This window comes from Danio rerio, chromosome 15, assembly GCF_049306965.1.
Source record: "Danio rerio strain Tuebingen ecotype United States chromosome 15, GRCz12tu, whole genome shotgun sequence".
Lineage (NCBI taxonomy): Eukaryota > Metazoa > Chordata > Actinopteri > Cypriniformes > Danionidae > Danio > Danio rerio.
The window spans coordinates 22,969,815-22,993,908 of record NC_133190.1 but is presented as its reverse complement, the minus strand read 5'-3'; the positions used below and the strand labels follow the sequence as shown (position 1 = coordinate 22,993,908).

The window sequence follows — 24,094 nt, the reverse complement described above, 5'->3', positions numbered from 1 at the left end:
GACAGCACTACCTACTGCGCCACTGTGTCGCCCTGATAATATTATAATAATGATAAATATTTGTTTTACGCAGGTTTCAAATTAAATATCTTCTGAAGACTATATGGTTTGTCAAATTTTACTGTGCTTATTTGATTAAAAGTTCCATTTTTAATTCTTTCTCAGAAGAAAGTCGATCAATGGAATGACATTAGGGCAAGTAAATAAAAACAATAATCTATTCCTTGTGTTTCATTATAGGCCATGTTTACACTCGATCTGTGATCAAAAGTGGATGTTTACATAATATAGATGTAAACGGGATCTGAAAAATGTTGTGTGTCGACCTTTTAACACTTCCAGAGGTAGCCAAAAACGCATTCAACCAGATGCTCATGCTCGAATGCATCAAATCTGCAAAAATGCAACCTAAAGAAACAACCACTGTCTCCCTTCAGCTTAAATGCGATGATAAGACGTCCATCTTGTCTCGCTCATTAGTCTCAAGGGATAGCTTCCTCCATTGAAGACTGCCAACAGGCACATGCTCCCTCAAAGAGTGCAAACACTCCCCCTCCGAACTAATCAAAAGAGAAAGAGGAGAAAAGGAGGGAAAGCGGCCGGAGGAGAGGGTGTTTAAGCACTTTGTATGGTCCCTCCCCCTTGTCTCCTAATCAGCCTCTGTCCTCGTGCCCTGATGTTGTTGACGTGCCCCTCGGCAGGACGACGGCATTAACAGACGCACAGCGAGCAGGCAGGAGGCGCGTGGAACCTGTGCCGCCACTTTATCTGTCCTTTCTGCCGCTCAAGCTGGCATATGGCATGTGGTGATTGGAGGGAGTAAAATAGGGCTAATCACTTTAGTTTGAGTGATGTGGGGATGTTCTAAAGTGGCCATTATTGTTAAATGCTGTCACGTGGTTATTATAATTAAGCTCCAAAGCATTTACAATACTTTTTAACATCTAATCAATGAAACGTGAACATTATTTTCATGTATTCATCTGATTTCTCTTCCCTATAGATGTTCCTGTCATCCAGCAGCTTAGAAGAACCTTCAAATATTTCAAAGATTACAGACAGGTTGGAGGATTGAAGAATAATCCCAATTTCATGATTGCTTAATGATAAAGAGTTGGTGTTAATAAGTTATGTTTTTGTTTTTGTAGATGATCATCGAGCCCACAAGCCCAAAGCTTCTTCCAGACCCTCTACGAGAGCCTTATTACCAGCCTCCATATACTCTGGTGCTGGAGCTCACAGATGTCCTTCTCCATCCAGAGTGGTCGGTATGTGTCACAGCTCAATTCAGATGTTCACGAGATTTGGGGATTTGCATTTGAGGATTTAGAACAATATAATTTTGTTTAATATTAATAAATGTTTCTTAAGCAGCAAATCGGGATATTAGAAGAATCGTAATGTGAGACTCAAGTCTGCTTTGCAGGAATAAATTGTATTTTTAAATGTAAAAGATTTATTAATATTTGTTAAACATAATTTTGTATTCCATAACTTTTATCAGTAGTTCAAAATTGGGTTGGGCCGATAGATGATGCCATCATTCATCGCCAATAGACAACATAATGCTGAGCCGGCATTGCCGATCCTCCACCCACCCCCGTGGCAAACCCGCTCGCGAAAAATACACACTTAGGCCCCATTTACAATAATACATCTTAGTTTTAAAATGGCATTTTAGAACGAAAATGATCTACATCCACACAGTGTTTTACCTAGCATTTCTGAACAGCCCTCCGTCTGCTAAAAATGCACATCATGTGACCACACAGCCACACTCACTGTCATGCGCTCGTCTGAGCTCGAGAGAGCAGTGCACATCGGCCGTGCACATCGACCAGCAGTGCATTTAGCGACCAACCTCCCGCGGAAAAAGTGATTGACGGTTGTAATTTGTGTGCAAATTTTCTATTTATTTATGATTTGTTTATGAGTAAAGCTATTTTTAGTTATATAAACTAAAATTATTCATAAATAATTCATTCACCTCCGATAAGACGACGATGCCATGGTCTATCCCGATGTTTCACATTAGACACAGTACGATGCCAAATTGGTCAACATCGCCCGACCCTAGTTCAAATTAAAGTAAATTCAACTTAATAATAAATAAATTATTTTAAATATTCCTCTTTGTGCCAAACTTTGGAATGTATTCAGAGGTTTCACATGATTTTTTTAAGTCATATGCTTCTTTTGTCAATTCAATTTTAATGTACTTGCATTGTGAGATATACATTTGATTAATATTATAAAACAAATGCTACTGGAAATCATTTCCACCCTAGAGCAAAATCAAATTAAAAAATGAATATATCATATTTCAAATTATCTCACAATTACACGGTTACAATTGGAGACATGCTTCCAGAATGTGATAGGGCTCCTACATTGGCCTTATTACAGGATGTTAAATAAGTCTTTTGTGTCTCCAAAACGTGTCTGTGAAGTTTCAGGTCAAAATATCCATCAGATGATTTTTTTAATAATCTGTTGATAATGCCAATTTTTGGGTCAAAGAGAACTGCAGTTGTTTTGGTGCCTGCATGTGCCTATTGAAAATTAGCTGGTTGCCACACTCTCATAAAATTTTGCTTCAGAGAAGGATTTCCAGGGTCAGATATCAGGATAAACAATGCAAAAATGACAGACAGCAACACCATTGAACAATGACACTTTAAAACAGAGACCCACAGTCACATTTACTACAGTTATAACTGAACCACACACAAATGCTGTTATAACATTCAAGGTAACAACACACAAACGCACGCACGCGCATTTATCACGTTGTGCGGTTTTTGCTCATCTACTCAACAAATGGATAATTAGGCAGCTGTATAGAGATCCATTATAGCTAAAGTCCACAAACCCGGACTCCTGTTGTATGATTAAAGTGTTTATATTTGTGCACACTATGCGGTGAGCAGTTATGAATTATGTAGCTCAAAAAGTATAGTTCAAAATGCTATAAAAAATACAAACTGTACCACATACTGCTTCTTGATGTTCAGCTGTATCACAGAGAGTTGGAACAGATCTTTTAAATCTTAAAGTTTCTTTGCAAATCCTGTTATCTGGAAATTTTTATAGACGTTACTATTGGCACAAGATAATAAGCGCCTGATTGTGGATTAATATTAGTGGGCAAGGGAACCACACTGCCATGTCATGTTGCAGTAGGCCCAAAATAGGATTTAGGTCCTATTTTAATGTCATGTTAAAATAAAAAAATAATAAAATAAATAAAAAACGCAATATCACTGCAGTATGACACAGTATATCTACACACTTGTCCAAACAGCTTCCAAAAGTTGATTTTGCTCAATAGCTGCCTATTAAATAAAAAAGAACAATCTAAATGCTATTTGAAATAATTTTATAAACTTATTTAAAATATTAAAGACAATAGACCCTTTTACGCAGTGATACCAGTGAATATCCATAAAATTTCGGGAACAACTTTACCTGTAAATTCATAAAAAAGGAAAAGACCATTTACACGTCCATTTAAAAAAAAGGTAAATTCAGACATCATTAACTAGAAATGGCCTATAAATGGCGTCACTTGTATTTGTAAACATAGAAGAAGTCTGGCAATTGTGTTTAGTGTAGAAGGGGTTTTCACTTTTATTTAAAGCTTTATCATTTATGCAGCTGCTCATGAGACATCTAAAGGCAGAAACGCGAACCGCAGCTAAATGTTTACACGCTTGACTATGTTACAAACTCTGTGGATGATTAAGTATTGTGAACAACTGCGATGAAAACGTATGGAGGAACACTTTCGCATGTCGAGATGTGCATAATACTGTAAGTGTGTGTGCTGGCGCTCACCATAACACGTCTGCACTTCACGTGCACAAGCAACTGAAACAGCTTGAAGGTAAACACATAGCGGTTTATCATAAGCATTTTGTCGATAATTATTTACACAGTTAGCATTAAGAAGGAACATAGAAATGGTATGTGACTAACATCTAGCAGCTTAATGTGTTTGGATAAATATGCAAAGGCTTTTATTTTCATAAACAGCACGCATGTGATTGCATCTGAGGGTTCTGATTGGCTAAATTAGACTTCTCTCACATCAGCGCTTTCTGCATGTGATGCGCTCTTTCCGGCAATCTGCCTTCTGCGTTCACAAAGTGCAGCAGCATGTTACAACTTCTCTTTTTTTTTTTTTTACTTTTTTTTTAGGAAAATTGCCGGAACGAATTTACTGGTATTTTCAAAAAGGGCCTGTTCACACATGCAGACTTTTCCGGAAAATTGGCAGTAATTTTTCAGAAAGGTCTGTATGTGTAAAAGGGGCTAATGGTTATTCATAAATTTAGAGAGTAATTTTGAGAGTAAAAAAAAATGCTTGAAAAAATATATATATGTTTAAAAAAATACCTGTGTTACAAACTTGATAAAACCCTGATGAGGTCTTATGAAGCAGAAGCAAAAGAACCTGAACATTATTTGCAACAAAATTACCTTTTAATCCAAAGCCTCTGGAAATGTTTTACTTTTATAGGACTAACATCAGAGGGCACAGGTATTCATATTGTGTTGCCTTTTTTACTTGGTAATTAACTTGCATTTTATGAAGCGCCAAAATCCAGGTTTCAGCTAGAGCTGCACAATTGATTGAAAAAAGATTGTGATCTTGATGCAACCCCCTAGATGATATTAATCCAGCATTTCTACGATTCTGCCAATCGTATTTTCAAGTTCAGGAGAGAAGAAAAGGCGGCTGCAAGAGTCTTTTCATTGTTTCGCACATGTTGTTCAGTGACATGAACGCCTCCAAATCATGTTGAAAGTCACATGTATAATTCACCTAAAAAATGTCATTTTTGTCTTAATATAATGATGTTTTCGCGGCCGGGACATCACACGTGACGTGAGCTGCTGACTGTGCGGGCGCGCGCCCGACTTAATGATAGACGCGCGCGCATCTACTTCAGTGAACAGAACCCGCATATGCTTTGAGTAACAGGTAATAAAGTTGTAAATAATATTCAGTTTGTGGCACAGAGTGATCGTTTGAGAGCCGCGTGCGAAGTATAAACAGCACTTAGCAATGAAAATGAAACTAAAAGCGTGCTCATCATTTAAATAATCATATCACATTTTAGAGTTATGACGGCGACAAGCATCTGATGTTTTTTCTTTCATAGCGAACACACAGTTGTGCTTGAAAATAATGTTTACAGTGTCAGTATAACTACTCTAGCCTGTATAATGTTGATTTTACCAGTGAATTAAATGGTCTAATAATGTTCTCAATTACAGATTGCAAGCATAGGCCTATATCTCAAACATAATTCAACATTAGTATTATTAGTAGAATAGAATTATTTATAGAAACCATTAGACCTACACTTAATATTAATATTGTTGTTTTAACTTATGTTTAAGAAAAAACAATAATCTCATATTAAGCTTTATTTTACATCTATTGAATCGTGAGAGAATCGTGATCTTTAATTTAAGCAAAAAAAATCGCGATTCTCATTTTAGCCAGAATGAATTAGAATTAGTGCAGCTCTAGTTTCAGTTAAAAGTCTTTAATGGCCTACTGTAGAAAGATGTGATCTATATCTTGGAGAGAGAGTAAATTACAGCAAGACGCCCATTCTGTTCCAATGTAAACACAACTGTACCTGCTGTAGCATATTTTGAATTTACACACTTGTATAATGTGTGTATTTTCACCATATCCCACCCGCAATGAAGTCTTTTTTTATATATATAACAGCATATTCGTGGGGTCTTCAAGTCTTAAATGTTAAAAACAAAATTTTCAGCCTTAAAAAGTCTTAAATTCACTGAAATATTGTGCTGTAGTTCTTAAATAATTTAAAACAGGTCTTAATGTTCCTATGTCCATGTAAAGCTAGTCAATCAGGTAACAGCCATCCAATCACCAATAGTCCATCTCAATAAAAGTTAACAAATTTACAAACTTTTACCAATATGGATTAATTATCTTTCTGACAATAACATTTGTTTTTGATGGGTTTTTTTGTTTTCACTGGGTCTTTTGAAAAAAAAAAAAAAAAAAAATTTGCGTTAAGCCTTGTGTAAGTCTGAAATTTGAATTATTATGGTCTTAAAAAGTCTTAACCTGTTGAAACCCTGTATAAACAACCCTCAGCCACTTATCAGTTTATTACCAGCTATCCTTATCAATTCCTATTCCGCTAATCATATGAAGCCATCTGGAGTGCTGTTTTTGGGCAACCACCTGTTGCCTCCCTTACCTACTCCCTCCTCCCCTCTTGTTCCCTGTGTACCTGGCCAGCTGTGAGGGATGGGCCACACACAGGTGACAGGTGGAGCACAGCCGCCCCGTAACCTGACACACCTCAGCAGACTGTTACCGTCCCGCACGCCACACTGATTTCTGCTAAACCTCTAGCTGCGACTGTACTCTTACTTGTTTTGTTTTGCCTTGCATGTATTCTCCGGTGTAGTTTTTCAGTGCTGCAAAGTATCTGTTACTCTGAACATTGCAAAAGTACGATTCCTATCTCATAATACAGAAGTATTAGGTTAAGAATGATGGATTAACATGACTTGGGTATCTAAAGACATACATTTAATGCTAGCAAATGAAAATTGCTTCATTCTGCTTTGCATGCTTTCTGCACGCTGATGACTGGAATAACATTAATATGTTCCAGTAAATGACTGAGAAAGATCTTTTAACAGTGTATTTCATTATAAATGCATTCCAGATGGGACGCCTAAAGATGTTAAAGATTAAAGCTCTGGAAATTGGAAACATCACCTATGAGCAAAATACGTCATAGGTGGTATAAGAAGGACAACTTTAGTAGACTAACAGCGGAAGTCTGCTGCATATTATATCCTTTCTTCTACCTTAGCAAGCTAATGAATGTAGTTGCATAGAAAAAAAACATTGCAGTTCAGATGTTTAGGGTTAAAAGACTAGCCAAAGCTGTGTTGAATCAATTGTACAGTAAAAATGGTAATTTAGTGGAAAGGCTTGCAATTTTAAGCTCCTGTTTCCTATTTTACTGTTTGAATAATATTAATTTCTATTTTAATGTTTAAATGTTATTTATTGCCGTGATGGTATTGACTTTTTAGCATCTTTAAGGTCTGAAATTTGTGCTTTTTTAATATAGTCATATACAAAAAAAATTGTCACTTAAGCAAACCTTGCACACTGAGTCTGATGCGTATTAATTAATCTATTACAAAAAATCACAAAATAATTCAGAGTCGGTTTAAGCAGTGATACTTTGTTCACTTTAAAAGGTTGGGTTCAACCAAATTACCTCATGTTGTCCCAACACGAATCAATTAAGTTAACAGAATTGTTTTTTACAAATTTAAGTGTGTTGAACATAAAACAATGAAGTTGTCCCAAACAAAACATCAAGAATTGACTTGATTCAGCTCATTTTAAATAAGTAATTAGAACAAGCATAAAAAACTGTTGTTTTGAGTGTTCTTCTCTCTTCGCCAAAATAGAAAAAGATAGAGGAATTGACTACATATTGTGTTCAGCTCATTATCCAAGGGCTGCGCTGGATTATCCCCTAATGTAAAGTTTATTTCAGGAAATCAGTGGAATTTTGATACATTGCTTGTGATAGTTCTCACATTCTCATATGTAAACAAATTCAGAACAGACACTGGCAGTACCTAGAGACATTATAACAGATGAAGTCCGCGTTGACATGTCGAAGCAATGGACAGAAAGCAGACCATGCTTTCTATTATAATGTTTATGGGCAGTATGTAAAATGTATGGACACAAACACAGGGCACAGCAGCAGGACAGAGGTGCGCCAGTCACTGAATCCAGCATATAGGGGCTCTCAACTGTCCGCCACATATTGTCTTTATTTCATGCACTGTTTGTTGTAAAGTAATCTGTAGCTCAAATAACGGCATTCTGTATTTAGCTTTTTGCTTGTACGATGGCTCTCAAAGCACTTTTTTTGGATGCAAACCCAGTTTGAATTTTCTTATGACAGACGAATATTTCAGATGCAGTGTGTCAGTATGATTGATATAACATGAGGTCAAATAAAGTATTTTACGTGTGAAAATTACAGACAAAAATTTCGGATTCAGTGTACAATAAGCTTTTCTGTAATAATATATTTTCTGTAATAATATATTTGTATTTAATATTTTTTATGACTTTTTGATTGGTTTCAGACGTCCTTGCCAAATAAAAGATTACTTTGTTTAAAAAAACTTAAAAATTGTGCAAATAACAATTTTGCCCAAATAAATGTTGTTCTTTTTTCTGGATCTTTTCTGTTTCTTCTAGTTGGCCACAGGTTGGCGTTTTAAGAAGAGGCCTGGCATCGACTACTTGTTTCAGCAATTGGCGCCGCTTTATGAGATAGTCATCTTCACATCAGAGACAGGCATGGTGAGTCTCAGGGGTGATCGGGACTGTCTGTTTACCGCAATAATGCCATTTCAATTGGCTTATTTGTTTTCGCATACATTGTTTCAAATGCAGTTGAAAGGAAACGTTTCTTGAACCCTGCTTAGCATATCGGGATACAATAGATGCTATTTTGGGAACAGCAGCACACCTTGATATTTGTTGATTCTACAAACGCTCCGTCTTGTGCAGATGTAAAACATTTCGTTAATAGGGCCATTAGACAGATCCTTATGCAAAGCTGCAGTCTGTTGGTGTTTGTGTCTTTCTGTTGTTGATCTGTTGGTGTGGCACACTTCTACAGTCATGCAAATTAGCCTTGTTTTGATTGAACAGCCTTTTGCTGTTGCTTTTTTGTTTCATTCTAATGTATGCAAAAGTCAGTTCAGCTGTTTGCCATTGTGGAAAAAAGGCCCATGCGCCACCCTGATGCTTTACAAATGTTACAGATCATTTTGAGGATTTCTGATGGGAGAAAAACATGACATTAGTAGGTTTTTAATATGTTTGGTCTCCCTAGATGATAAATAATATATGTTAAATTACTTTAAGTAGCTTACTCAAAAAAATATTGGTGAAAATATATTCAATATATATATTTGTATCTTCCGCTGAAATTAAATTAATTTTCCTCTGTCTAAAAGCAAGTAAGCCAGACTCCTGATATGCATATGTACTTTTTGTATATGCAGATGCTCTCCTTGATCAAGTGTTTACAAGTGCCTATTCACAAGTGATTTATTTACAACTTTTCACATGATGTATGCATGTCGGGGAGGTCATGTGATTTAAGGAGCCAGAACCAGCTCATTACACGAAGAACAAAGAATTAAGCACTGTTTTACTCATATATTAAATGTATTTTTGTCTATTTAGCTAAGGGAGACCATAGGGTTGTCACTAGAGTGACAATTTGACGCGCATCTCAGTACTGAACTCACAATACAGTACTTTAAGCCAAATAAAGAAGAGTTATTTTTAAGGAACCATTACTTAGACATATTTTAAAATAACATACAAATTAAAAACCTATTGTTCTCTATTTAAAATGCCACATTTGAACTTTGAGAATTTGATGATTCTGTAGCTGAATTATTAAGTTAGACTTGTATGATTGCAGTACATATTAACAGGCCAGTTTTTTGCAATTATTTTGCAATATCAAAATTCCCTCTTGCAACCATATGTTAATTATATTTCACCATCTGAAATCGAAAGGTTGCTTTGAGGACAAAAAAAATTAAATGGCACATTGTGGATTTGTGTTAGAATCAGGACTTGAAAGAGGACAAAGAGTTGTGCATAGTTTTGCAGCTCTTAGAGCAGAAACAAAATCTGCTGCTCTACATGCAGATGTCCATTGTCTCCTTTCATTCTCAAATAAATCTGTAAAAAGTATTAAGCGGGAATGTGTCTCCCACATATATTTGTATTCCACAGAACAAAAACCCATATAAACCTGCATACTATAACAACAGGGTAATCAGTGTAGACTGGTCCAGTGTGATTAGACATGCTGTGCACCACATGATCAGCTGCTAAAATCAAATCTTGCTGCTGTGGCAGAGAAACATGACGATGTAGATTTCCATAAATCAAACAGGAATGTTTCAGCCATTTAACTACATACAAGTTCTTGCAAAATCTAACATTTATGATTTGTAAAATACATGTTGACAGATATATCAGTTACACATTTAGTTTACTAGAACATTTATGTTTTCATCTCCTGCTCAGACCCAAATCATGTACCAACTTCCAAGTTTCTAAAAAAATTGCTAAAGTATGTTTTCACAGTCCTTGAGGCTTCTATAAATGAGGCCATATTATAATAATAACCCCTTATATATTCTGTGAGAAGTTGATGAATTAACATGTTGTAAATCCAACAGCTCTAATCTCTCCACTGCAGCGCAGACTAACCTGACCCCGCCCACCACTCCTTATTCATCATTAAGCTGTTTAAATGAGGAAATGCATACTCCTACACATGAGAATCAGAATAGCATTTATTTCTTAGCATAATAGGGTAAATGCACACAGACTTAATTTTAGCCAGCCATCAGCTTCTGGTGAACTGTCTTTGCATTACAAAATTGCCACGTTTAAGATCTGATTTCTTTAAAATCAGCCATCTTCACTGCCTGATAGATGTACGATATGAAGTGGGTCTCAGATCAGACAAGAAGCACTGCATTCAATTCCTTTTTTCCTCACCATGTCTTTAAAATATGACCGTTTATTTTACCCCAGTATTTTTAATGGAGTTTCTGCTTGCTGCTCCTGACGGCACTAGCGGTTACACTGTCTTTCATCTCGTTTTATGTTTTAACAACTAAATGAACTGATTGTATTTCAATTACATTACAACATCGATGCTGTAAAAGCAACCTTGTTAAATAAAAAATTATGACTTTAAGTCTGCACTGGAAGTTTATCATTGGCTGAAAAGCCCTAGCTGTGCATAGAGGCCAGTGGAACATTTGTTGAGATTCAGTAACGGTCACATAAAAAACCGTATGCAGCGTGGTCAGCAGAAATATTTAAAACTTATTTAAAAGGGTTAAAGCAAGGTGTAAGCATAGCACAATGTGCAAAATAGCAAAGCAAAACAAGATGTGGAATACTTTAAAGTAGCTTAAAAATATATTTTGGATCATCAGAAATGTTCTACGTCAAGCTCCATCCCCTCTTAATGGTTTCTTCAAAACCCTCATTTCTCTTTGCCCTGGGAAAGACTGTTAAATACATCTTGGATGGCCTGGGAGAGAAAAAAGAAACTGGCTGAACTATTTCTTTAAGGTTCTTCTTTCAATGTAATGTAGTTTCATAATGTGCATAAATGATTCCTGAAAGCAATATTGTGTTTTGTGTGTGGGCAGACAGCATACCCCTTGATCGACAGCATAGACCCTCAAGGATTCGTGATGTACCGACTCTTCAGGGATGCCACACGTTACATGGAAGGCCACCATGTTAAGGTAAACGCCGCAGTCTGTTTTCATATACCTCTGCTCCACACTATCACATTTGATGGTGACGTGTACAAACACACTCTCAGTATTTACAACACTTCTCTGTTCTTGTAAACAGTGTCCACCACTTACCATAAAAAATCATCGCTCTGGTATTTCCTACAGGGCCACGAATCATTTAGTCCTCATCAAAAGCATCTGAGATAAGCCACATGTCGAAGAACTTTGTTGCAGTCAGACAGATGCTGCTAATCTGACCATAAATGACGTATTAGTGGCTCAATTCACACATTCTAGGGCCAGTTTCAGAATGTGTTTGCTCTTAAGCTGCAATTCTGATGGAGTGATGAGCGATTGCTAACTTCCTTATTTAGCAAAGCTCCTCCATGTGTCTGTAATACAGTATGTTGTGATCTTATTGCTCAGGATCTCCGCCCCGTGGGCCCCTCGCTCCTCAGTGACCCGGGCAACATTATGGCGCGATGCCCCCCATGTCTGTGCTGCATGCCGTCCTTCTGTTCACCCATTGATTTCCCCACTGCTACGTTCTTATTCTTTCTTTCTTTCTTTTCTCTGCACGCCAAGACAATAGCAATTTCTTCCCCTCCTTCTCTCCTCCTCATCTCGGGCCTCATTAACCTTCGGCCCCCTTCTTTCTCCTTCGTTAGGTCGTGTCCGTCGTTACCTAAGCTCAGTCCTCATTAGGCTTATGAATGGTGCCGAACGCTTAAAGATGAAAATTAGTTCTCAGTTAAAATCAGATTTATCGTTATATTCAGTTGAGATTATATTAGGGCTGGGAGATATTGCAAAAAAATTATCACAAAATCATGTTTCATATCATTTGATATCGAAAATTATTAAATATTTTTAGCAATACATACAGGGATATTAGGATTTTATATTTACCAACATTACTAAGGCAAATAGTTTTAATTGTCAAAAATGAAAATATTCAAGCAAAATATCTGATCTCTTTATAATAAAATTAACATAAGTGTTAAAGAGACTTTTAAACTTGATAACTAAAATTTTACAAAGTGTGTGCAATGGTAAAGTGCAAATTATGAAGTTAAATGAATACATTACCCCCTTATGCAAAAAAATCTTTCAGAAGGGGTGCTAGTGGCTGGGATGCACAGGAAAAGAAACCAAAAAGCCACTCTGACGACATCCTTGCATCCTTTTTTATTTACAATCTCCTCACTGCTGCTATATGGCACTTATATTCACATTTGTTGTTATTCTGACCTAAAGTGACAAGCACGAGCACGTGGATTCACTGACCATTTACAAAGGGCTTTGCGCTCGTGCTCCCCTGGCGTCTCTTTTAACTAGGCGACCATCAACCATTTTCTCAGAGGATGACAATTGTAGAAACCATTGCTTCAGCTCCGATGCAAGTTTATGGAGAAAAGCAAAAACTGCTGCAGTGTTTGAATGCGCTGTGTTTGTCTGAGGTAATTAGTCTGCCGTTATTACCAAAATGTGTATATTTCACACAAAGTGTAAAGCAGATTGGTTAGTTCCACTTGCATGAATCGTGGTGTGCTCGCAACATTCAGAAAAGTTCAGATGTTTTCAACATATCTTTTAGGTGAGGCTGGAAAATTAGCGCAGTTTACGTGTGCGTCGCTCCCATATATGCGTTTTGTATGGGGCTGCCTCCATTGGAAATGACAAACTTACACCCTAAGCTTATTGGCACTGCTTCCAAGGCACACACTCAGCAAAGTTATAGCGCTTTATTTCGAAACTTCATACCATTTTATTTTTTTTTTATCGATTTTAACAATGATGTTCGGTCAATAAATATCGATACCGATTTTTATCACCCAGCCCTTGATTATATTAAACTTATTTTTTCATTTTAGAATTTTATTTTGGGGAGGAAGTTAAATAATTTTTTATCATGAATAAGAGTATAAATATTTTATATAAACATTGAGTTTTGAAAAAAAAAATGCTTCCACAAAAATAATAAGCTGCTTCCTATTTGCATTAAAATCAATTTTAAATATTCAAACATTTATACAATCATGTACAAAGGGACATTTACACCCCTCAATTTTATAGATTTAACTAAACCCATAATGTCTTAAGTGCTTTGGCCGTTCATTTATGTACCAGTGTATTTTTGGAGCCGAAATACAAGCTTCAATAATCTTGCACTTTAAAACTCATTTTCAAGTCTTCGTTTAAACAAACCACAACAATTACGGTGCCAACCACTGCTGCGCTTATTACTGCATTTATAGTGGTTTTAACGTTTTAGACTCGTAATGGAAAAAACTTTACAATGTTTAGTATAATCATCATCAAACATTTAAATTGTTGCTTTAACTTTAGTTTTTCATTTAGCTGAAACTCTCTCATCCTTTTAATTCAGCTAATAATAAGGTCAAAAAAACGTTTGCTTGTTTTATGTTTTGTCATCATTTACTCACCCTCTACTTGTACCAACCCTATCAGAGTCTTTTTTTTTTTTGAATGTAAAAGAAATTATTTTGAAGAATGTTGGAAACTAGTATCCATTGATATCCATGTATTTTATGTTGCTACTAGGCATGTCAATAGTTACTACTTTTCAACATTCTTTTAAATCTTTAAGATTTGACTTGCATTTTTGTGTGAACTATTCCTTTAAATTAACTTTAAATCACATGGATGGTGTACTTCCTGCTAATAGACTGAATAGAACCAATTTGTGTGTGTGTGTGTGTGTGTGTGTGTGTGTGTGTGTGTGTGTGTGTGTGTGTGTGTGTGTGTGTGTGTGTGTGTGTGTGTGTGTGTGTGTGTGTGTGTGTGTGTGTGTGTGTGTGTGTGTGTKKTTTGTGTGTGTGTGTGTGTGTGTTTGTGTGTGTGTGTGTGTGTGTGCGCGTGTGCGTGCGTGTGTGTAGCTCTTCACTGCGGTCACATTTCACCAGTGCCTGTCTGGCCTTGTCCAGCAGACCCCCATCCACTCTCTCTAGCTCTCTCGTTCTCTCTTTCCATCCACCTTCTGCTAACTCATGTCTATTTCACTTCGCTTCTCCCTAGCTCACCTCCCATCTGGCCCTTAGAATCTGCGGGGGGAGGAGAAATCCGCCTTCCCAGGAAATAAGTGCAGAAAAAATCTTAAAAACCGCAGATTATAAATGCTGTTAAAAGAATGTGAAGTGTAAATAAAACTGTTGATTGACACTGATGCATTATAGGCCAGCATGAACTTGAGTCATTGATTTAAGTGATTGAGTACCCTAGTACTTACACATAGTTGGAATTTACAGGATTAAGCAGAATGTTACTGAATTTGGAGTTTAGAGTCTGCTTGTTCTGCATTTTTCTATGCAAGTGAATGGCGCAGTGTCTTCTGATTTATAAATTCAATTGACTATATGATGTGTTGTTTTTTATTTAGTTAAACTGTTAAAAGAAATGCAGACAAATAATAAGTATTAATAAACTATCTGGAAGTAGAATTAAAGGATTTAGTTGCATAAAACGTAAAAATGTTTTAATTATTTTAGTAAAAAATGTTTTTTCATAACTTTATTTCATTTAATATCCATTTTGATTTTAAAAATGTTGTAATCATTGTATTAATTGTTGTAATAGTTGTATTAAAGGTGCATTATGTGTCTGCATATAACCTAGTGGTTAAGAGTGCCGACCAACATATAGGATTATGGTGCTCAAGGTAGGGCTGTGCGATTTAATCAAAATCGAATTGCAATTGCAATTTGAAATGTTGCGATTACCTAATCATAAGGGGCTGCGATATTAAATATATTTGTATTATTTAATTTCCCTTGCCCAGAGTAACGGCTTGACTGTCGTCTTTGTGTGATTGTCTTACTAGCAATTGAGTGAGCACAATTGAGTGATGCGTATCTTGCTAAAGTCAACTAAAGAATTGCCAGTAGCTACGTTTCCATTCACCGATTTACATGTGCTGTTTGGATATGCACATAAAAAAACGGTTAATGGAAACGCCAATATTCGCATACATTTTGAAAATGCATATAAAAAACATTTGCAGATAACCGAGTAGTATAAACTTTTTATTTGATCAGAAGAGATGCTCATAAACTGCGATGGAGATGCTTTTATCGCACAAATTCCAGTATGCGCATTCAAAAAGGTCATGTGGTTTTGTTAGAAGAGGTCATGTGATGATAGAAATGTGTGTGAATGGATAAACTGGGCAGGCTGAGCATATTTGTAAAACATCTAAAACCTTAACCGTTTCAGTATTAGTATTATTAATGACCTAAAGAATCCAGAGAGTCTGTGCTCTGCGTCTGACACCTTCAAACGCCACCGCGCATTCACTGCGTGTCATGATTGCCTTCTGAGGCGCAAGTCATTTATTAAATATAGAAAAGATTGATGCAGCTTCTCAAACCGCAGCAAATTACATTTTTACTGTTGATATTTGCTGCCAGTTATTCAGGAAATGACGATTTTTGTTGGCTTTGACTCGTTGGATGGAAACACTGCTTTATTCGCACGTCTTTTATGCCATTATCCAGTTTTGCGCATAAAGTTTATTCACATTTTTGAATGGAAACATAGTTACTGACACTCAATCTAATAGCAAGCAACAGCAACGTACAATTTTAGAGTTGTTTCAGCCATGCTAGTTTGCTGAGTGTTCTGTATTTTATAATTATTTTTTGTTTTTATAATAAGCTACACTTTCTCCTCGAGTTCAACTTGTTTACAGAAAGTTAGGGTCATTTTATTTTTGTTTATTGTTTGGTCTAGAGAAAAATGAGTGTTTCATTTCTGAATATTTACAAATAAATTTGAATAAATGTATGCAAGTTAATATCTTTTCAGTTCCTTTTTTTAACATGCATTGTATTTTAGCTGTAGGAAGCTACGATGACAATTTTTGAGCTAAAGCTTGACTACAAAATGAAATAGCAATATCTGTTGAAAAAAATAGCAATTAGATATTTCCCCAAATCGCACAGCCCTAGCTCACGGTGACCCGAGTTTGATTCCTGACTCACGGTCCTTTGCCGATCCTTCCTTTCGCTCTGTTCCCTACAGTTTCCTGCCAAGGTTATTTCATTGTGTTGTCACAGGCTCATGGATATTTTCAGCGTCTTATCAAACTATTTTATAACTATAACAACAGGCAATTCAATCATAACTTCATGTTAAAACAGCTATCATAACATTATTTATCAAGACCTTTTTGGCTTCTCGGAAACTACAGAATTTAAAACTTTAAAACAGGAAATGCGCTGAGACCATTGTTTTACATTCATTTCCACTGTCCTGTCCAAAAAATAGTCGATACCCCCTAAAAAAGATGCAATATGTAGGAATGACACCTAGCAGTTGAACTAGATATTGCAGTCCAAATTCAAAGTATTGGATGTTTTTTTTGTCTCCCGGCCCCTCCTCCTCTGATGACTTTTTGCCAAGGTAGAATAATTAGGCTGATTTCATGAGGCACTCAAATTAAGGTTAGCGTACTTGCAAGAAAATAAAAGATGAAATTGTTACAGCGTGTAATCAATTACACATGCTTATTGTTTACTAGAATTTAAGTTAACCATTAAAAATTCCTGAATAATAAAAATTAAAGAAATTGGGATAAAAATTCAATTAAAATTCATTTTTAGAGAACTTTGGAATAATTAAGTTATTAGTTTAGTTATTTCAATAAAAATGAAAACATTTTTGAAATGACTGTTTATTTCAGTTTATTTCAAAACTTTTTTGGTGTTTTATATGTAGTTTTATATAAACTAAACTCACAGGCCACTTTATTAGGTACACCTTACTAGTACAAGGTACTGGAAATATTCCACAAAGATTTTGGTCAATATTGACATGATGGCATCCCACAGTTGCTGTAGATTTGTCGGCTGAACATTCATGATTCGACTCTCCTATTGCACCACACATGAGAAAACTGTTAAAATGTGTCATTGAATCATTAATTTAAATGAATCATCAAATATCTTTAACGATTTCAGCTAAGGATGCTTGATTAGGAGTTACTAAAATATGTTTTCCTCTTTGGTCTGTCAAAAAAAATAATAGAATCCAGGAAAATAAATAAGAAACATTGTTCAGTTTTTCCCCTCCAGATCTGCCACCAGTAGCTGCTGCTCCTCCCCCATTGGAGCACAGATAGGGAGGCGTTTTCAGCTTTGATTGGCAGGTGTGTAGCGTGGCACGTGTGTACAGTTAGCGGCACACTTCATCCGGCTCGTGCTCCAACGCTTCACCTGGGGAATTGAACACACTGTTTGACTCGCAACATGACACTCATATGCCCAGCTGCGTCTCACACACACACACACACACTGAAGCTACATAAACCAACTAATAATCGCTCTGAATAGGATTTTGAGGACGCATATTGCCGTAATCCATAAAAATCTCATTATTCATACATGCACGCTCATACAGTCAATAAGAACTACAGTGAAACTCCCACTGGGGTTACAGGGAAGGCAGATGCAGGTCATTTATTGTAGATGCTACGGAGCGTGTGCCGCCGTCAACAGGGCTTTCCTTTCTGGGGCCCCTCCATCCCTCTCTCTCTCCCTTTTTTTTTTTTTGGAGTCCCTGAGGGGGAAGCTGATGACCTGAGTGATAGAGAGAGTGCAGCGTCCCCGTCCATCTGCTCTGGAGGACCACCGCTGAGACAGTTGGCCTGCTGTGTGTGTGTGTGTATGTGTGTGAGAGTGTATGCGTGCATTAGCATGAGCAACAAGGGCAATGGCCTGGTGTTAAGTCTTTGCACCCCTCCACAAATGCATAGGTGTAAATATGGTTCAGTTCAGTGTTGCACAAACGGTCAGAGGTGTGAGAGGTCATGTTTAACCCCAATTTGTATGTATAGCTGGGATGAGTAGACTGGAGCGGTTTTGGTAGATGTCTTGGTAGAACTCTACATGCAAGAAGCTGAGTGTTACACATTGTTCTTAGGGTTGAACCATATCAGTGAATTTTATTTTTTTTATACATTTTCTTTTCATTTGAATTTAATTTTAGCATCATCAATGTTTAAGTCTAATTTAAATGAGTATAAAACATCTAAAATAAATAAATAAATAAAAACAGAAATAAAAAAAAAACTTAAATTTCAATCATTTTAAAGGGCACCTATGATGAAAATCAACTTTTGTAAGCTGTTTGGACAGAACTGTCTGTATGTATAGTGTGTCCACTATAGGCATGGGCCAGTATAGATTCTGACTATCATAACCTGGGATAAAAATATCATGATTTCACTGTATTGGGATTATTATGCTAAAATATATTCTTTTTAAATGTCTGGGTAAAAAAACAACAACTTTCCCCCCTTTGAACACAATATATATTTGGTAACACTTTACAATAAGGTTCATTAGTTAATGCATTTACTAACATGAACTAATCATGAACAACACTTGTACAGCATTTATTAATCATAATTGAACATTTACTAATGCATTATTAACATTCAAGTCCATACTTGTTAACATTAGTTAATGCACCATGAGTTAACAAACTAACAATGAACTACTGTATTTTCATTAACTAACCTTAACTTACATGAACAAATACAGTAGTCTATGTAATGTTCATTATTTGTTCATGTTAGTAAATGCATTAATTAACATTAACTAATGAACCTTATTGTAAAGTGTGACCATATATTTTTAGAGAAACGTTTAAAATATATTTTGGAGCAGTAAACATGTCAGGCTAAGTAATTGAAATGGATCATTAACTTCTGCTGTCTTCATTAGTTTTAAAAACACACTCCTTTACAATTTAAAATGTCATCTTCGGATCTATTTTCTGCTGTAGATACTGTTGTCCTAAAAAACTAAAACGTAAATAAAAAAATGTACATATACTGTAGGAACAGTATAGCAGAGAATTTGACGCTTTTAAAACCTTGACTTTTCCAAACTGCGGTATACCTTGTATACATTGGTTATCGTTGCCTAGTCCAGTGTCATGTTGGAGTGCTATTATTTTATTTATTTATTTTTATTTATCTATTTTTTAATTTCTTAAAATTAAAATAGGACCCAAATCCCAGTAATTTTGAGGCCCAATGTGACGTTAGAATGCAGTTTTCCCCACCCAACGAATTGATTGACAGCTGCCATGTTTCTATAATATGTATAATGCACATGTCCACAGAACTTTGTTTTGCAAAGAAACTGTGATTAATATATTTGGTCCAACTCTTTGTGATTTTTATAAATTTAAAACGTTTTTAAAACGGCATGTTTGTAATGAAGACAGTAAAATCGCTATGTAATTATCTGCTATAATCACCAGGGCGGGTTGGTGTCTGTAAATCCATATATTTGCGTGTGTGCTGCAAACAGCATTTGTGTGTGACTCATCTTTTCAGAAAGGCTTGAATAAACTCCACCGCAAATACATCAAATACACTTACTTGGTATTTGTTACTGATGAGCTGTATTTAAGCTTCATCCGTGTGTCACTATCAGTAACTACTGTTTATCTGATGTAAAGCAGGAAAAGCAGACACGCACATGGGACCAGTGGGTGGGGAGAAGCAGTTCATTAACATTTAAAGCCACACGCTACAAAAACAGTACACTGTACTCAGACACCAAAATTGGCATATTCTGGAGGCTACAACAAATTATCTGATGGGTATTTTGAGTTGTAACTTTAGACACATTCTGGAGACACCAAAGGCTTATCTTACATCTTGTAAAAGGGGTAAAATAGGTGCAATTTAAAACATCTTATATAATGAATAATTTAATATTAAAGTGAAGCAAAGCAAATAATTGTTAAGTATGGTTCTGTCCATACTTAAAATTGGTCTTTTGCTTTTGACCTATCCAAGGCATACACACAATGTGAGCGCACACACCCAGTGCCCATTGGGCAGCTATTATGGAACCTGCAACCTTTGAATTACAAGTTCAAGTCTCTAACTATTAGGGTTAGGGATCTGAATCTACCTTTGTCTATCTCAAACATATTGCAATTACATCAACTTTTCAAATTCCAGAGTTTTTTAAGTATTGAAATGTTTTAACATTTTTATAATAAGATTTTATTAATTTCTTTTTATTATCTTATTTGTATAAAACTTCCAATTTCTTTTCTTTCTTTAAATGTAGTTTTATGTAAATATCCACTTTTTGCTGTCATTTTTGTTGTTTATTTAGTGAGATTTATATTTGGGCAATTGACTAACTTTAGTAAAACTGCTAAATATTATTCAGCAATAACTGTGATTGTCTGTCCTGCAGGACGTGTCTTGTTTGAACAGAGACACCTCTAAAGTCATCGTGGTGGACTGTAAGCGGGAGGCCTTCGGTCTGCAGCCCTTCAACGGTTTGGCGCTGTGCAAGTGGGATGGAAACTCAGAGGATCGCACTCTGTATGACCTGGCTGCTTTCCTTAAAAGTGAGTTAGTGCACTATTAGAAATAATTACATCTTGTTTCGGAACTTTCATTTGTTGACTTGTTATTTGGTGTTCAGCTATTGCCATCAGCGGGGTGGAGGATGTGCGTTCAGTATTAGAGAACTACGCCCATGAGGAAGATCCTATTGAAGCTTTCAAAAGAAGACAGGCACAGCTTGCACAGGTATGCACTTCAGTTTCATGATTGAGTCGCAGGATTTACATTAAATGCAAGACGCTGCTGGTTTTTATTTTCCCTATGCTCCTGTACTTTGGGGATTTGGACTTTTTTCTTTTACAATTTTTTTTTACAATTTTAATGTAAAGGAAGCATCAAAATATGCTTAAACTCAAGTGTTTAATTTATAACACTTCATCAGTTTGTCTGAAGATTTCAATTACAATACATATTTGTTACAGCTGTGAACCTACACTAGTCTCACAGTTTGGTTATGATTACCATGCCATCAATTTGGTTCAATTCGATATCTTGGTGCATTATGGTGAATAGACAATGCTTTCCATACACAGTTTTAGATTTTCTTTACAGGAGCAATTCTTGTATTAAAATGTATAAATATATTTATATACTATTTGTAATAAAATGTTGTCCTTTAATACAGTCAGATATATAAACTGTACCTATAAACAACACAAGCATTTATAGCAAATAATATAAACAAATACCAATTTCCCGCTCGAGCTGTCTACTAGGTTCTCTTATACCCCTTTGATTGGTCACACGCTCAACAGAAAGGGCTGCGATTGGCTATTACGCGCTGGCGCTCTTCACAGACGAGTGACATTGATAAAGGCCAGCAGCGATCACAGCTGAGCCCTTACAGACACAGTGGAGAAAACTCTGTAGATATGCGCTCGTGTCTGTATCTAGAATTATCGCTGTAATAGCCGAGAGGAGAGGAAAAGTCACGCCAGCAGGTCAAATAGGTCACAGTAAGAGAGAGAAATGGAGTTTTCTCTCAATCGCAGTGAAATAGGGGCTTCTGCTGTAAGTGTCAGTGAAAGACCAGAAAACACACACGTAGTGAAATTGTGCACAGTTTCTGCGTTTTGTAAGTAGTTGCAGCGTTGTAAATACTCGCGATCACCTCCCTCACCATAGTAAGCTACAGCGACATAGCGCATATGTGATAAATGACGTCACTACATAATAACTGGTTATGATTGTTACTGAACTGATACCGAATCGTCCGCGTCTGCATCGCGGTGCACGGAAGAAACAATTAATTTTAACACCCCTAATATTTGTAAAGGCTTTTTAATAAAAAAAAAATAATATTTTTTTTTTTGTTCTGCATTGAGTCATAATTGTCCACTTCAGCAGCATTTATATACACTATTTCAGTTTTTAAAAGAAGCTTGTTACAAAGGGATAATTAATTTAGTTTAGTTTAAACTTTATTGTCTGTTCTGCTTCGCACAGAAAGGAAATTTGTATTTAACACTGGATTTAAGACAACAACTGCATACATACAACAATACAACAGTCACACAATAGAAACACTCACCAAGACAACAACAAAAGTTCCAAATTTAGCCTGATTATTGACATTTTTTTCTACAAAATGTTTATTTCTTTTCTTGCTTTTCGCTAATATTTTCTAAAATTCTTTGAAATGTTTTTTGAATTATGCAATCAAAAACATTCCCAAAAACCCCTGTGTAAAAACTTTGACACCAAATTCAGGTAAAATAGGTAAAAACCCAAGCGTTGGGTTATAAAATAAATTTCAAAATTTAACCCAGCGGGTTTGGGTTTTTCCCTATTTTACCAAACTTTGGGTTGAAATAACCCTTCAGTTTTAGATAAATTTACATCAAATTTTAAAAATGTATGGAAAATTGTGCATTTTTAATGAACTAATTTACATATTGAATTATTTCAGATAATTTGCCTTAAAGGTAAACGGTTTGCCTTTTTCAACCAACACGCTCTCACAGCAGTTCGTACATTTATTTAGTAGCTAATTTGTACTTCTTACACTGTAGTACATTTTGATGAGGGTAAAAATTGTACATTGCTATACAAATACAATCTTATACATTTGTAAGAATTAGCCAAATTACTGCAATATGTAAAAATTATGTACGTTTCCTTCACTTTTGTCAATTGGGAAGTATGTTCCTCATTACTGTCACCACTGGCTTGCTTGGTTTAGGACTTGTGAAGCTGCATATCGATGGATTTGCTCATCAGTGTTTGGACTTTTATCAGGGAAAATAAACCACACTGAACTGAACTAAACTGAATTTCAACTCTGAATACTGGACTGACACCGTTTCAGTTTACTAGAACTTCTGTGTTCAGCTGCTTTAACACAATCTACATTGTAAAAGCGCTATAGGAATAAATGTGAATTGAATTCTAATCAATCAATCAACCAGAGAAATATGGTGATATATATATATATATATATATATATATATATATATATATATATATATATATATATTATTATTATATTATATTGTTATATATATTTTTGTTGCTATATTCACCTGCAGTATCTTGCCTTATGGTATTCACTATATTCACATGCATGTTTTCACACATACAGGAAGAAGAACAGAGAATTTCAGAAATGGCGCAACAGAAGAAACAGGGCTTTTCATTAGGCACCATTGCAGGTCGTTTCTGGTCCCGAAAGCAGCAGTGAAGACTCGTCCTGCTCGCACCACCCGAAACCACCCCGTCTGGACTGTGAGCAGCCATTAAGATGAGGGTCACAGTCGAACAGGAGGACGGTGTAAGTGGGCACACAATGGCATGTGTGGAGAAACATCCAATCGGGCTATGCTGAACAGGATTTTAGGGGTTGGAAAAGGAGTGACCAACTCTAAAAAGACATTCATTCCTGTGAAAGATGGCACTACCTGGACAGAACATGCACATATGATGCTCTTATGTATGATCTCACTGATTAGAAAGGGTTTTGGGGTGGTTGGACCAGTCTCCACAAGAGTAAAAATCACAAACTGAAGAACCGATCATATGTTCATCACGTTGGTCCCATTTGAAACCCGTAACGGATGCTGTAGGCCTGTAATAGCCTGATATTAGACTTCAATGTTTGACTGGCACATGAAGCAAAACCTCGCATTTATGTTGGTGCTGCCAGTGAGTCTGATAAAGCGAGCTCAATCCGGTGCTGTTTCTCTTCATGTCAGAAATGGACCGTCTTGTCTGAGGATGTGCTTGTGGAATGTTCTTTGTATTGCTTTTGTTGTGAAACACCCAGACTATCTCCAATAAATAAACTATAACAAA

The 24,094-nt window shown here is 36.0% G+C and overlaps 1 protein-coding gene across 1 annotated transcript in view; it reads left to right on the top strand.

Moving 5' to 3' along the window:
* The window catches only part of timm50 (translocase of inner mitochondrial membrane 50 homolog (S. cerevisiae)), a 53,083-nt gene extending 28,989 nt beyond the window's left edge, over positions 1 to 24,094 (top strand). The window contains 7 exon segments of the mRNA NM_200665.2: positions 1,004 to 1,062; positions 1,149 to 1,268; positions 8,306 to 8,410; positions 11,311 to 11,409; positions 20,649 to 20,805; positions 20,883 to 20,989; positions 23,385 to 24,094. Coding sequence (NP_956959.1) covers positions 1,004 to 1,062; positions 1,149 to 1,268; positions 8,306 to 8,410; positions 11,311 to 11,409; positions 20,649 to 20,805; positions 20,883 to 20,989; positions 23,385 to 23,483 — 746 coding nt within the window. The 3' untranslated portion in view covers positions 23,484 to 24,094.